At 31.1% G+C, this 14,056-nt stretch overlaps 1 protein-coding gene across 7 annotated transcripts in view; it reads right to left on the bottom strand.

Moving 5' to 3' along the window:
* Positions 1–14,056, bottom strand: part of LOC126770128 (phosphatase and actin regulator 4) — a 51,839-nt gene that overhangs the window by 30,170 nt on the left and 7,613 nt on the right. For 5 of the 7 annotated variants that reach the window (XM_050489292.1, XM_050489294.1, XM_050489293.1 and 2 more), the window contains exon 3: positions 512–679. In XM_050489292.1, coding sequence (XP_050345249.1) covers positions 512–679 — 168 coding nt within the window. Of the gene's footprint in view, positions 1–511; positions 680–8,512; positions 8,853–13,589; positions 13,683–14,056 lie in introns of those variants that run through there. The other 2 variants (XM_050489296.1, XM_050489295.1) reach the window with 2 other exon arrangements.

Raw genomic sequence — 14,056 nt, 5'->3', positions numbered from 1 at the left:
GGTACATTTTTTTATATTTAATAGAAACGAAGAGGAATTAAATAATTTGAAAGATAATATTCCAAAAAATATGCACAAACTAATCGATTTTCTTTGTAAACATAAATCATTTGATTTGCTTATAAGTCTAATAATAAAGATTCTTATCGAGTCGAACATTTGGTAAGAGTGCATCAGGATGCATAAAGCTCCATCACTATTGTATCGCTAAACAGCAATATTTTATATTGGTATTGTTCGTTTTGAAGGATAAGTGAGCCTTGTAACACAAGGGACTATACGCTTATTAGTAGTTTCCGAAGTAAGAAATAGTTAATATTTTTAACAGGTTTCACCCCAAATAAAAAACATAATATTCATTTTCAGTTAGCTTTTATGAAAAGTTAGTCATTTTAACAGTGTTTATAATTAAAATTTGCAGAAATGTCATTTTTATTCTATTAAAAGTTAACTAGTCATTTAAGAATCTGATCTTATAATTATGGTAATTAATTTATTCTAAGAAACTTACTTCTAGAAGCTGCTTCGAACTTTTCAGACTTCTTTTTCCGTTTCCATTTCCACGGCTTGAATAGTCTACCGAAAGCTGAGAATTTGGACTTGGTTCGTTCCGCGGGCGGTGTGCGCGCGCCGGAACCCAGGCTATTGGTACGCACGGCCGAACCATTCTGTTTTTTTACTGCAACAAAACAAATTACTGTTAATGATACGAACATTGATATCATTATGTCATTTTTCAACGTTGGATATTTATGTTACCGTTAGATGACAATATACGTTAGTAATTCCTTCTAATAATGTAAAAGAATACCTTTTACTACATTGAGACCATTATTGCTACAATAAGACAATATTTTTCGGTTGGATGATGTTGTAGAGATGGCTTTCAAACTATCATTTTACCTTTACAATTGGGTAAAGAATTACTATAATTACAAATGAGTTATTACTGTCCATAAAATTGATTTACCAAACAAAATGCATATGTAATTTTATATATACAACGCATGTAATACGTAATAAATAAACACTTTAAGTCAGTTTCCCCTTTTTTAAATTTAAACAAACTCAGTTACTATTTTAGTTTAGATTCGTCCAAATGTAGTTGAAACAATTGAACAAGCTGAATCATGCATGCGAATTTATCCTGCGGATTCGGCCACGATGGCCTCCAGGGAGTATATCTAACTGTACAAAACGTAAAATAATAAAGCACAAAACTGTGCGTAAACACTTCGTTTACACTAATAATATGAAGAAATGGCAAATCATAAACGACCAGAAAGAACGTTATCGTCAACAACTTCCGAACTTTAAGCTGCCTTGAAGAAGAAGAAACTTTTTACTGGCACGACATAAGGTTGAACCCATTGCCTCGAGATCTACAACCTCATAAGTTATTACATAACCTCATATTGGATCAACGAGATATTCAAATCGCCATATACCAAGTATATAAATCGTTTTTATAAATAATATATTTGTATACTAATAAACAGTGAGACTTCTTTTATAAACCTTAACTACTAAGCCAATATACATAAAACTTATACCAGAAAAAGCAGCGCGTTTTGGATTGTTTAGTATATTATAAAGGTAATTTACAATGTCTGAATTATGATTTCTGTGTCATAATTTTCATTACATTCAACGTGACGACAGTTCTAATAGAATATATTTAGAATCGAAATGTCATTAAAATTATGGTTTGCTTGGTTAGCAAAATTGTTACCGTTCTTACTCATGCATTGATTCGTATTATACACATTACATTTATTATTCATCTAGGCGAAGAAAATATAAACAATACATGCTTTTTTTAATTATTTTGATATTCACATGAGCGAACATCCTCTGACCATAAACGTGTATTATAGAAATTATTAGCCAATGAAATAGAATCTTAAACTTAGATTGTACTGAATTCAGCTTCTTTTCTGTTATTTCGCAAAACTTTACTTTTTTTTATTACTCTAATATTTTAATACCGAATTATTTTTTCGTCATAGTTATAGGAATTTAAGGACATATAAAATTAATTATCATCGGTATTGAATAAGTGCCGCAACTTTTATAAACCTATCACGATTTCATAACAAGTTAGACCTTCGCAGCGACACTGAGATAAAATCTGACGAACGCACGCCAATACACGCTTACACGCCGGCCGACATGTTTCTACAGGCAAAACCACTCTCACATACACATCGCCACAATCAATGGCCCCATTACGTTGTGAATCTATTGTTAAGAATGTCTGCGCCCATCACTATAGCAGCGGGAACAATTTAAGTAAATGTATACCTATACTTCATGTTTTGCTCATTAAATTTCAATTGTACACAAATATATAAAATTTCATTGTGACGATATATGGGAAAACTTATTTTTAGTATATTTTTTTAAGAAATAGTTGAGCTGGAATTGATTAATAGAATATTTTTTATTTAAACTTAACTTTATCTATTTAAAAATAGAAGTCATAAATTTAAAATAAAAAGTAATAAAATTAATCAACAGTCATTTAGTTGCTAACATTATAGTACTCACAAAAATACAAATATGACCTACCACGGTCTTTGTGCAAGCTCGTCTGGGTAGATACCACCCACTCATCAGATATTCTACAGCAAAACAGTACTCGGTATTGTTGTGTTACTATTTGAAGTGTGAGTGAGCCGGTGTAATTACAGGCATATGGAGCATAAAATCTTAGTTCCCAAGGTTGGCGGCGCATTGGCGATGTAAGAGATGGTTAACATTTCTTACAATGCCAATGTCTATGGGCGTTGGTGACCACTTACCATAAGGTAGCCCATATGCTCGTCCACCTACCTATTCTATAAAGAAATAAGAAATCAATTATATATGTAATTTTAAATCGATTTTTTAAAGTTTCAAATCACTCAAATGCTAAGTACCATTGTGATTTAATGGCATAACGTCGGGTTTCTCATAACCAACAAAATATTATTATTTTGTCCATTAAAATCTTGTTACTTACCAGGCAAGATAATATTATAATTTATGTTAATTTATTGAATTTTAATTTCTTTATTTACGAAAAGCCTAATCATTGAAACGGATTTGTAAATAGGAAAAACGGCTATCATCGTACATGAGGAGTTATATAGTTTTTTCGTTGTATTTTGTTCACTAATGTCCGTTTACTATATTCAATAAGTGATTAGTTTTGCCTTTGATGATAATAATTTTGTATGACGCGTAATTTAAAAGGATCACATTAAAAACGTCACTTAAGTTTCGAAGTCGAAGGTTGTTTAGGACGTCAAAAATTATAGGAATGACTAACGGCTCGTTCGTTATTCGTAACTCAAAAACGTTTGGTTACTAAATTAAAGTATCAGCCTGTTAATGTCCCTCTGCTGGACAATAGCCTCCTCTCCTTTTGAAGAGATGATTACTTAGTTACTAACGATCAATAACAATTCATTAAATATAGGAACCGATCATCAGACTACTGAGCTAAGTTAGTGACTATAAACGTTTCAATACATGATTAATTAATTAAATTCTTTAATTTTATCACAGAAGATCGTGAGCATACTATTTTATGTCATAAAAGAAACATCATGGCACAATACAAATATATTCAAATAACTCAAAGTACATCACTAAATAAAATACGTTTACATTACGAAAAAAAAAAATCACAATACAGATCTTAGAACGGTATGTTATTGTTTTGAGACAAATAATTACGCATAGATTTAATAATGCTAATTCTATTTTATAATAGAACATAACAATTTTAAGCATTTCTCGTTTTATGAGATACGTACATAAGATATATTCACCTTTCTTTCCTAGCAGCTTAAAATATTGTGGTATTATTAATTAAATATTCCCGATGATAACAATACTGTGAAGTAAAAATTACGTAAATAATGTCTTATTTATTTATTAAGTAGAAAAAATCGTGACGCGGATTTAAATAATAGCTTTATTGTGCATTTATTTATGCTAATGAGAACGCGAAATTTCCAAAATGGTCATTTTGGTTTGTTGCCCTATTAATTGTCTTTAATTACATACTTATTTTTTCACCAAACAAATTCCGTACTCCCGTAATATTAGATTGTATGCAGTACCGAGGTTCTCACTGCAGGGCAATATTATGTAACGTATTTCTGAGACCCATACAATCAGATCACAGATACGTTTATTTACCGTAACAGCCTGTGAATGTCCCACTGCTGGGCTAAAGGCCTCATCTCCTCTTTTTGAGGAGAAGGTTTGGAGCTTATTCCACCACGCTGCTCCAATGCGGGTTGGTAGAATACACATGTGGCAGAATTTCAGTGAAATTAGACACATGCAGGTTTCCTCACAATGTTTTCCTTCACCGTAAAGCACGAGATGAATTATAATCACAAATTAAGCACATGAAAATTCAGTGGCGCTTGCCCGGGCTTGAACCCACGATCATCAGTTAAGATTCACGCGTTCTTACCACAGGGCCATCTCGGCTTTTATTTACACGTTATTTGCACGTTTATTTATGACATAATATTTTCCTTCAAACCTTTGTGGGTAAATGAATTTTAGCAACATTAACAAATTTATGGACAAGGACACAGAAAACAGTACTCATTACTTTTATAATCAACGGATAAATCGAAAACGCTTGTATATTGATTTATTTCTATTTATTATTATGGTATTGAGTAATAAGATGCATATTGTTTACTGCACCAGATGCACATTTTGTTGTTTGTCCGTTTATGGTTGGTCATCTCCTTGCTCCTTTGGAGTCGTTTCAAGTTTCCCGATAAGTTAGTGCGTTTAAAACAGACACTTCCCATTTACAAAATTAATATAGATAAAATTACTATTATTATTTTATACATAAATTTATTACTCAAATGTAACGTTATTAAGTAAAAATATTATAATTGACGATGAAAAAATATTCATAATAGCCAATATAATAGAAGGTGCGTTTAGATTTTCATTTTTCTTCACCGCTAACGGAAAAATATAGTAGTTATATAATATGAACTTCGACCAGAATAGTCATGGTCTCTGTATTTTGGAACTTTGAAGGAATCAAGTTCAGTTAATTAGGTATTGAGACTTAAAACACTTATATTTAAATTACATAGCGCATGCGCATGAAATTGTATCTCCTCATCTGCCATCCATCCCATCAATATTTCCCATCCTCATATCCCATGAATATTTTTTTTCTGATACGTTTATAAAGTTACGTTTCATCAAGTGATTTTTTTTAAAGTACATACAAAAATGTCTTTTACACCCTAATGAACAATTCGAGAGTAGTTAGGTGGTCGTGTAAAAGGGAATGTTTCATTTCATCGGCTTATAGTCTTACCATAATTACGTAGTCGAGTGAATGTCACTTCATTGCGACTGTTTTGGTAACACGCAATGATACTTAAAGCAAATTGATACGATGTATCGGAACAGCAGTAGATAGTAACTTTCTGATGTCTTCATATTATGCCATTGGTGATTTACCTGACCTATTATTAAAACGGATCGGAACGACGGGTACTGATTTTGGTTCCAAACAAAGTAAGATTTATTCGTTACACTTTGATTAATTAAGCTGTAATCGGAAAATATAATAATAGAGAGAGAGAGAGTTATGATGTGCGTGCGATTTACCAACACTAAATTGTTCTCTCGACGTTACAATAGAAACAGAAAAGTGGCACACTTGGTTTACATACAATTTGACGTAGGTATGCACGTACTTGTGGTATCTTAATATATTATATCTGAGGCTCAAATGATAAAACTTAAACGTTTACTAACGTTTGGGCAAACAAGATAATAGGTGTAACTATTCATGACATGAAATTTTGGAATGAAAACAATTTTTAATGATAATTTACATGTTTGTCAAAAATTTTAAACGCAGTGTAATACTGTGTTTGAGTGGATTAAATCAAAATACAATCTAAAACATATGTATTATGATCCGTTCAAAAAGGCCGCCAATTTTAAAAAGGGATTATTTTATTCTATTATTCTAACTTTTTATTTCTGCTGCACTATATCGTTGAATCGCGATATAGCCTATTAACCTTCGAAACTATTCATCCGATGGATCTCCTTTGTTTTTCTTTATCTTAAGTGTCAACCTGCAGACTATTTGGTCCACTATTAGTGCTGACATTGCCCTATACCTAATTTAAAAAATGCTTACATTTTTCGCAAATTAATAGTTTTAGCTCAGTTTTCATTGTAAAATACCATGCCATCGAATCAATTATTTCTTACTGAATTATAAAAAACAACACGCGATTATTTATTAATAACTTAAAGTTTACTGATATACTATGACAAACGATTTCTAAGTCACAATAAATAAACTTCAGATCAGTCTAGATAGACAAAATCTCTTACTTACACTTTTATAATACTTTTATTGATAAAATAATAATAAAAATGTTTTAATTTTAAACAAGTTGTTAAATCAAAACATGAAGTCATTTAGAAAATTGTGATGTTCTTTAATTACTATGAATAAAATTAATTACTTTAAAATACAAGAATGATACAAAACATTAAACGATCAATAATCTTGTTCAAAACCTGTATTTTCGTTTATTTAATAAAACTTTACCTATAGAGTACCAGTTCTTACTAACTAGTGTCACATTCACAATGTGTTCAACAGCAACGAACTAGGATAATCGCAAAATAAATGATGTTTATCAAGGTATGCATATAAATTTAACACGACGAGCAATTTATATTCAGCGAATGTAAGGAGTGTTACGAGAACAAAGTCAGTTCAAGCATACGATTTATAATCAGCGATTTTAAAAGCTGTAACTGTTTGATACAAATTCATGCGATTGATAGAATTGTAGTAGAAACATTATTATAATGATATACAGCAAATACTTATTCCCATAAATACTCCTCTTATCGTCTTGTTCTAATTATCAAGTAACTTAACGAGTTGATAATAGTAGCTGCTAAGATAAGAAAAGAGGACCAAATAAACATGGCTGATGAATAGGTAATATGAAAAACTTGCATGTCAGTTTAAACTAAAAATACAGTTTAGAATTAAAAAATAATATAAAATAACAAACATTTTTTTATAGTCGCTTAAATAACTAATACCAACAGTAAAACACTCCACACCAACGCAATTGTCGAACACAGATATGAAACATAAAAGTTTATAGATAGTACATTACAACCATCTCTAGGCACTACACACATTGAAACAATACCGATTTAAGCCTGCAGTATAATATAATTTGCTTAGTATAACTATAATGAAAGACATATAACGTTTTTTATTAGTAAGTTGTCTTTGTAACGGATATACTTTTTAACAAATTTTATGCGATTTTAACTATTCTAAATTTGAAGTAAATGTTATAAACCATTTTCTTATTGCCTTTGGCGAAGATATTCTATAAGAAGTAAATTTGTCACTTGATACGTGATATCGTTCAAATATTACAATCATTGTAGTCAAAGGCGCATATCGCTTTCTGGCTTTTTTTTTGTTCTCGATCGGTTTTTACGTCGTTGTTCGATTTTGTCCTTAAAGAATGGCTTCACTAGTTATGAATAACTAGGTAGTTTCACAGTGAGCAACGATTCATCACTATTCATATGTCATTCCTAAGCACTTAGCAAATAGATTGAGATGTATGGCTATCCATATAACGTATTCTTCCTACGATCGATGCTACTAATTAAATTTAACCGAGCTTATGGTTCTGGGATATAAAGCAAAAAAGCTAGCACATAGCTTTACAGCATATATATATCAATATAATACTAACTTCCAAATTATTTCGTTATATTTTTTTAATATCTAAATATTTATCTATAAAAGAAATTAGACCCTGAAGTCTAATATAAGTTCTTATATTAAACCTTTCTTAAAATTAAGTTCAACATTTTTCAGCTTCATGTCGGTATATTAAATCTCTTTATATGATATGTTTGTTTAATCAAATACTATAATTGCGTAGGATAAGCACGGTCGTATGAATCACATTCAAATTCTAATCTGAACTGTTACAAGTGGTCAATGTCCCAGTAATAATGGACATGACATCAGCATAACACATTCATAATATAGTTCTTTTTGATCTTACAATTATTGTGATATCAATTTTGTATATATTGAAATTTAAAAAAATCATGTGTTTTTTGTGCTAAGGTTCTGTTACTAATGTAATAAAGTAGGTTATAATTTCTAAACTTTTTTCTCCCACTACATTTTTTTCAAATAATTTAATTTTTATGTTTTTTATATAAGCATATAGTTGTTATCTTTGAATGAAAGTCAGGTAATGACGTCACATTTCAACAATATACATGTTTGTAAGTTTTAAATTGATAAAACTATATTAAAAAAATAATAGAAATAACTTCTATTACACAGATCGCTTTCTTAAATATATAAAGACAAGAGAATATTAAATACGATAGTTTTGATTGAGTTTAATTTTATTTGAATCAATTTCAAACATCTAAGTTAACTAACCGGCAACAGCAGCAACTTCTTTAGCCCCGACGTGAAGGAAGTCTGTGAGAGACAATGAGCTAGCAATCAGCTGCCTGCGCTCTTGAAAATCAAGTTGGTCGAGGCTATTGGTCCTGGTACCGCGCACCGCCTGAGCAGGCGCGCTCAAAGACATGTCAACTACACACGGCCATGTCGCATGCACGACATCTTCAGTATTGAAAACAAAAACAGCACTTCACTGGTAATCACTACCAAATAAAGACACGATAATCGACACGAACAACACTAACAATTACAATATATTCATGGTACCTGCGTCGCTAGGGACGCACACCGACGGACTGGCGCGCGGGTCGAGACGGGCGGCGAGAAAGGGTGGGGGCCCGCCTGCTGTCGCCCCTGCATGTTGCACTCGACGCGCTTCGTTCGCTGATCCGTGGCATAACTGCCATGGCGATGGCGTACTTTGGCGAAACTACGTCATGACGTCACGCTAACAGAGATCAGTAATTACCAATGTACCTATTTAATCGTGCCGTAGTAAGGCCTGTTGTAAACCGTTCTCAGGCATTTAACTTTTCATTTCATGGCTTCGTACCGGCCTATTACTAAGTTATATATATATACAATATGAATATAAAATTTTCACATTCAAATACATCTAAGTAGGTACGTAAGTTTTAGGTACCTATACCTGTTCCTATAGGTATCTCGTGTAACGTTAACGATGTTTTTCCTACATTGCTCTTATAAACTAAATGTCAAGAACAATTTCTGACTGAATGCAAAAATAATAATTCGTTACCTATTATTTTTAACAAGATCTAAGGCGAGTTATTATATAATAAATATACATATATATTGAATAACGTATGTCCACCATAAGTACATAATTATATACATAATATTAACAACAAGTTAAAGACAAACTAACAATGGATTAAAATGCGACGTAGTTGCTAGCGGTTGATTGTCCATTGATATTCAAAACACAATGCTAAGCCCATGCACTGTTTGCAGGTAGCAAGAAGTGAACGAGTATGTGAAGTACGGGGATCGTGCATCGACACCGGCGGCGGTGTACCGGGTTTACTTTAACGAAAAAACCCCGTAGTCTACCCCACCCACGCCCCGCGTTTGTATACGTGCAGGTGCAATACGTACTACTAATATTTATTTATTATTAAATTGTATTATACAAAGTTCTTTATTCATATTGACTTTGTAAAAAATAATATGTGACATATTATGGTGATGGATGCAACAAAAATGTTTATAACTGTACACATAAATAAGCGCTCATAAAAATGCTATACTTTAAATTTTAAATTTTTAAGACCTCTCAAAGGAAAAAAAATGAGTATAGCTTTTTTTTTTAACTTGGGAAAGAGAAATAAATGCAATATAGTATTACATAATTTAAAGCGCTATGAAAATTATCAACGATATTTGACATTTCATCGTTTTGTCCAACATTTGGACAAATATTAGTTGTTTATACTTATTATGTTTTTGAGGTTAACATGAAAATAGTCTATCGATCATTTACACAAGTTCTGTCTAGTCCGGGAAGCACGTACCGTCTGAATGGCATGAATTTAAAAAGTACGTTTTTAATATCGATATTAGCATCCCCAAACTCAAAATATAATATCAACCGACATTGTTTGTAATTCTAGGCTTAATTTATTTTTTCCTTTCAAAATCTTTTTTTTTATTATAAACCAACTTATTTAGCTTTTTCAGAATTATTATAATTTAGCATACATATAACTTGAAATAATAATATCAAATCCCGAAAAGCCAATGTACACGTAGTATTTGTATATGCAATAAAAGATAACAAATTTTATATCAATATATTATACGAGAATTAAGTCAGATTTAATAATAACCGGATATTTCTATTACACTAAAATTAAAAATGGGACATCGAGCATACGTTATCATCAATAAATAGTAAAAAATCCACGTAAAAAACGCTATATATTGCAATTACTTTCATTGAAATACGAAGTCCACCAAAAATATTCAATATTTAATTTAATTTTTATTCAATATATCCAACAAGTCGGCGTGTATGCCGACTTGTTGGAAATATTATATCTCATCATATTTTACACCACCAACGACTTTTAGTTGTGTCCAAAAGAATCGCATATGGATCTTCAGCGACGGATTTCTCTTGACTAAGGGGAGGATGGGACTAAAGGGAGGGTAGGACTCATCACCAGGAAAATGGAGCGACTACTAGAGGCCGTTAATACGCAGACCAAATAAGAGAATTCACAAAGAAAAAAATACAAGGAACGAGCTGTTTTTTTCGCCAATAAAACGCATCCGAAATCAAAACCACCTGCGATGGCCATATAGGCCAAAATAAACACTTCGTAAATTCACCATCAGAAACTCCCATAATAGTTGGTTAAGTACGTGATCCGGTTCTGTGCAGACTGCTATGATGATAACATATTTTCACCTCTATTTCCTTTGAAGAAGTTTTCCCGCAAATGCTGCACTTTTACTTTGAATTAAATTAATGTTATTTTTCTTGATAACTGATTATCAATTTTCAGTAATTAATAATTAAAAATATTTGTTTCTTTTTTTATAAGTCGTAAGTTTGATTGTTATTTGGAGAGACGATTTATCGAGGTCAATGAAAAGTTTTTGTAACTCTTTATGATAAATATTATGATAAATTTGCACTAAATTCTTCACGAGAATACTTTTTAAGATATCTGTTTTATAATGATGAACAATTTTTAATATATTGCCGACAAAAAGCCTCGCCTCGCCAATTGTGGTTTTACTCCTTTCGCGATTAACGTTGAAACATTACATCTTGCGTGGAAGACGATGCAAAAGGTTTGATATACGTAAATGGATAGTATATGATTGCTTTCTAAGTTTTTAAAATAAGTTTTTTTTCTTCATATAAACATCATATAAACACGCATTTATTTAAATGCTCTTGTAGTCGAGACGGTTTTACGGCATCATTTGATGAAACTTTTTGCAAATAAATGACTGGTTTGTAAGAGAGCACGTAAATAAATATTTGAAATTCGCAGTACTATGCATATCTTTTTAAAAGTAAATTCATACATTTTAAACACAAATTAACTTTTTAGCAGATTTATCAGTAAGAGCAAAAATGATGTTTGTAATGGCATTTATTACTCATGACTTATTTTATCTCAGCATCACACAACAATGATAAAACATTCCTTAAACTTATATAAATATGATTTTATGTACGCATTCACTTATTTGCAATGCCGACTCACTAGGTCCTAAACAAATTAATAAAAGAGTACTAAGTTTCTTGTACCTATTTCTCGGTAAAATCTACATTCCTAATCGGTTGTAGCTCTACATTAAATTTTATCTTATAATGACAAGATTTTATCATTTTAAAATGATTCAAAAGGCCTTGTAAAAGCCCTCTGTTATATAAAGTATATTTTGAATTTGAAGCTCCTATTTTCCTATGTAAACATATTAAATTGCATGAAACGCCTGTTTGCCAACCAACTTGTAAGGACTTATAACCGTCAATCTTATTATTCTAAACTCTAGACAAAAGGAGAATATCTAAATCCTCTGGATCCGCTACCGCCCCCGTAGAAGGCTTCAGCGTCTATGGGGGCGAGCGGGTTGTATCACCCCCGTCCGGTATCTTCAATCTAAGTGTATTGACTTATTAGGGGGCTATGTTGCAAAAAAAATTAAAACTTAAATAATAAAAACTACTTTTATATCCATTATCAGCAAGTTTGGATCACCCCTAATAATCATTTCGGTTAGTTTTAAGGCTTATGAACACCTTTTTATATCTTGCTAAGCCTCGAAAAGTGTAGACGTCACTTTTTTATGGTTAATGCTTCATATTATGTCACTTATTTTTACAGAAACGTGGTAACTATGTTTCATTTATAATCTTATATTTAATATAATATTAAATGTGCAATTATTTTGTATATCGAAAACCTTTTACCTCAAATTTTGTATTAAGATAAGGTTTTGCTTTTTAGGTTATCTATATAGGTGTTTTTTTATAAAAATAGTATTTTTCTACAAAAAAATAATCATAGCTAATATACCGCAATCAACAAAACAATCTTGTATACGTTTGATCAAATGCGGGCATAACACACAAAGAAAATAAACTATTATTTAATTTTTGACACTGAACTGGTTAGGCCACCTGACTTTGAGGACGAAAACGTCTAGTGCAGCAAAGCGGTAAATGAATGGACTCGAATAACTATGTACAGAAACGCTACCGCTGGATCGTGGCTTATACAGCTGGATATAAGCTTCCTCTTGTCTGAGCTTGAGTATGGCTGCTTATGATGCTGATGGTAGCGAATTACTAGTAAATCATAAGTATTACAATTAATTAATAAACTTTTACGATTGGTTGCTTTTCTGAAGCCTTCCTGAGAATGCATTTAATTACTTTACTGCCGGTGTCTTACGGGTGGTTAACGCTCTTATGTGCTCGTTTGATCGATGCCTTTAGGCGTCTTTTGAGACAATTACGGGTCACGATGGAGTGGCTATTTTCTACTCCGCCGGAACCACACTAGCTGAGACAGTTGGTGAATATACAAGTAACCTTGCAATAAATGAATGTACAATCATTTATATTACATTCACATTTGTATTGCGTAATGATATTTAAAATCATTTGAAAATATATTTTATCTTATGACAAAGTTTATTTTATTTAAAATAAATAAAAACTTTGTTAAAAAATTTCAAATTAAACGATATCTGTAAAATTTCCCAATGCCTTAATCTAGTTAGATAACAATATAAAAAGTGTACAATGTACTTTTATATATATCATATAATTAAATTTATATAAATAAAATATATATAAAATAATATTATTTTCATCTCGTTTCGTAGAAAATAATATTGCACATATTATAATAATATATAATATTTCTGTAATAGTAAATTAATCAGTCACCACCGACCTTGTCTATGACAAACTGTTTCCGTATAAATCATATTATCTTATTATGTATGGTGTATTTAAATTTATAATTACTAATGAAACAAATAAATCAGATAAACTTACATCTGTTTACATTCTTATCCAAAAGTCCACTTTCACTTCGCGTATCGTCGTCTATTGGTCTGTGTCTAGTTGTCGACTCTTTTGTTTTGAGAGCTGAGTCGTCCATTTTGCACCACCATGAACACATAACCAAACATTTTAAATATCGGGATTCATTTATAAAGTTAACATGTCCAAATCAATCGAAATGTGAATTACAACTAAGAAATTGAATAGAAACGATATAGATAAGATAACGCTTGATAATACGACTATATCATACTTCTTCATATATAGTAATTCAAAACATTATTAACAACTGAGTCAATAATATATTAACAAACCGTTAACTAATCATGTAATTTAAAGAAAACAGACTACGTTTGTACCTATGTATGTATACGAGAGGAATATATTACGCAAAAAATAGTCAACTTAAAACAAGCAAAACTACATACTACGTTTTACAAATATACTTTGATTTTGAA

This window comes from Nymphalis io, chromosome 8 (genome assembly GCF_905147045.1).
Source record: "Nymphalis io chromosome 8, ilAglIoxx1.1, whole genome shotgun sequence".
Taxonomy (NCBI): domain Eukaryota; kingdom Metazoa; phylum Arthropoda; class Insecta; order Lepidoptera; family Nymphalidae; genus Nymphalis; species Nymphalis io.
This window is presented reverse-complemented; position numbering and strand designations above follow the sequence as displayed.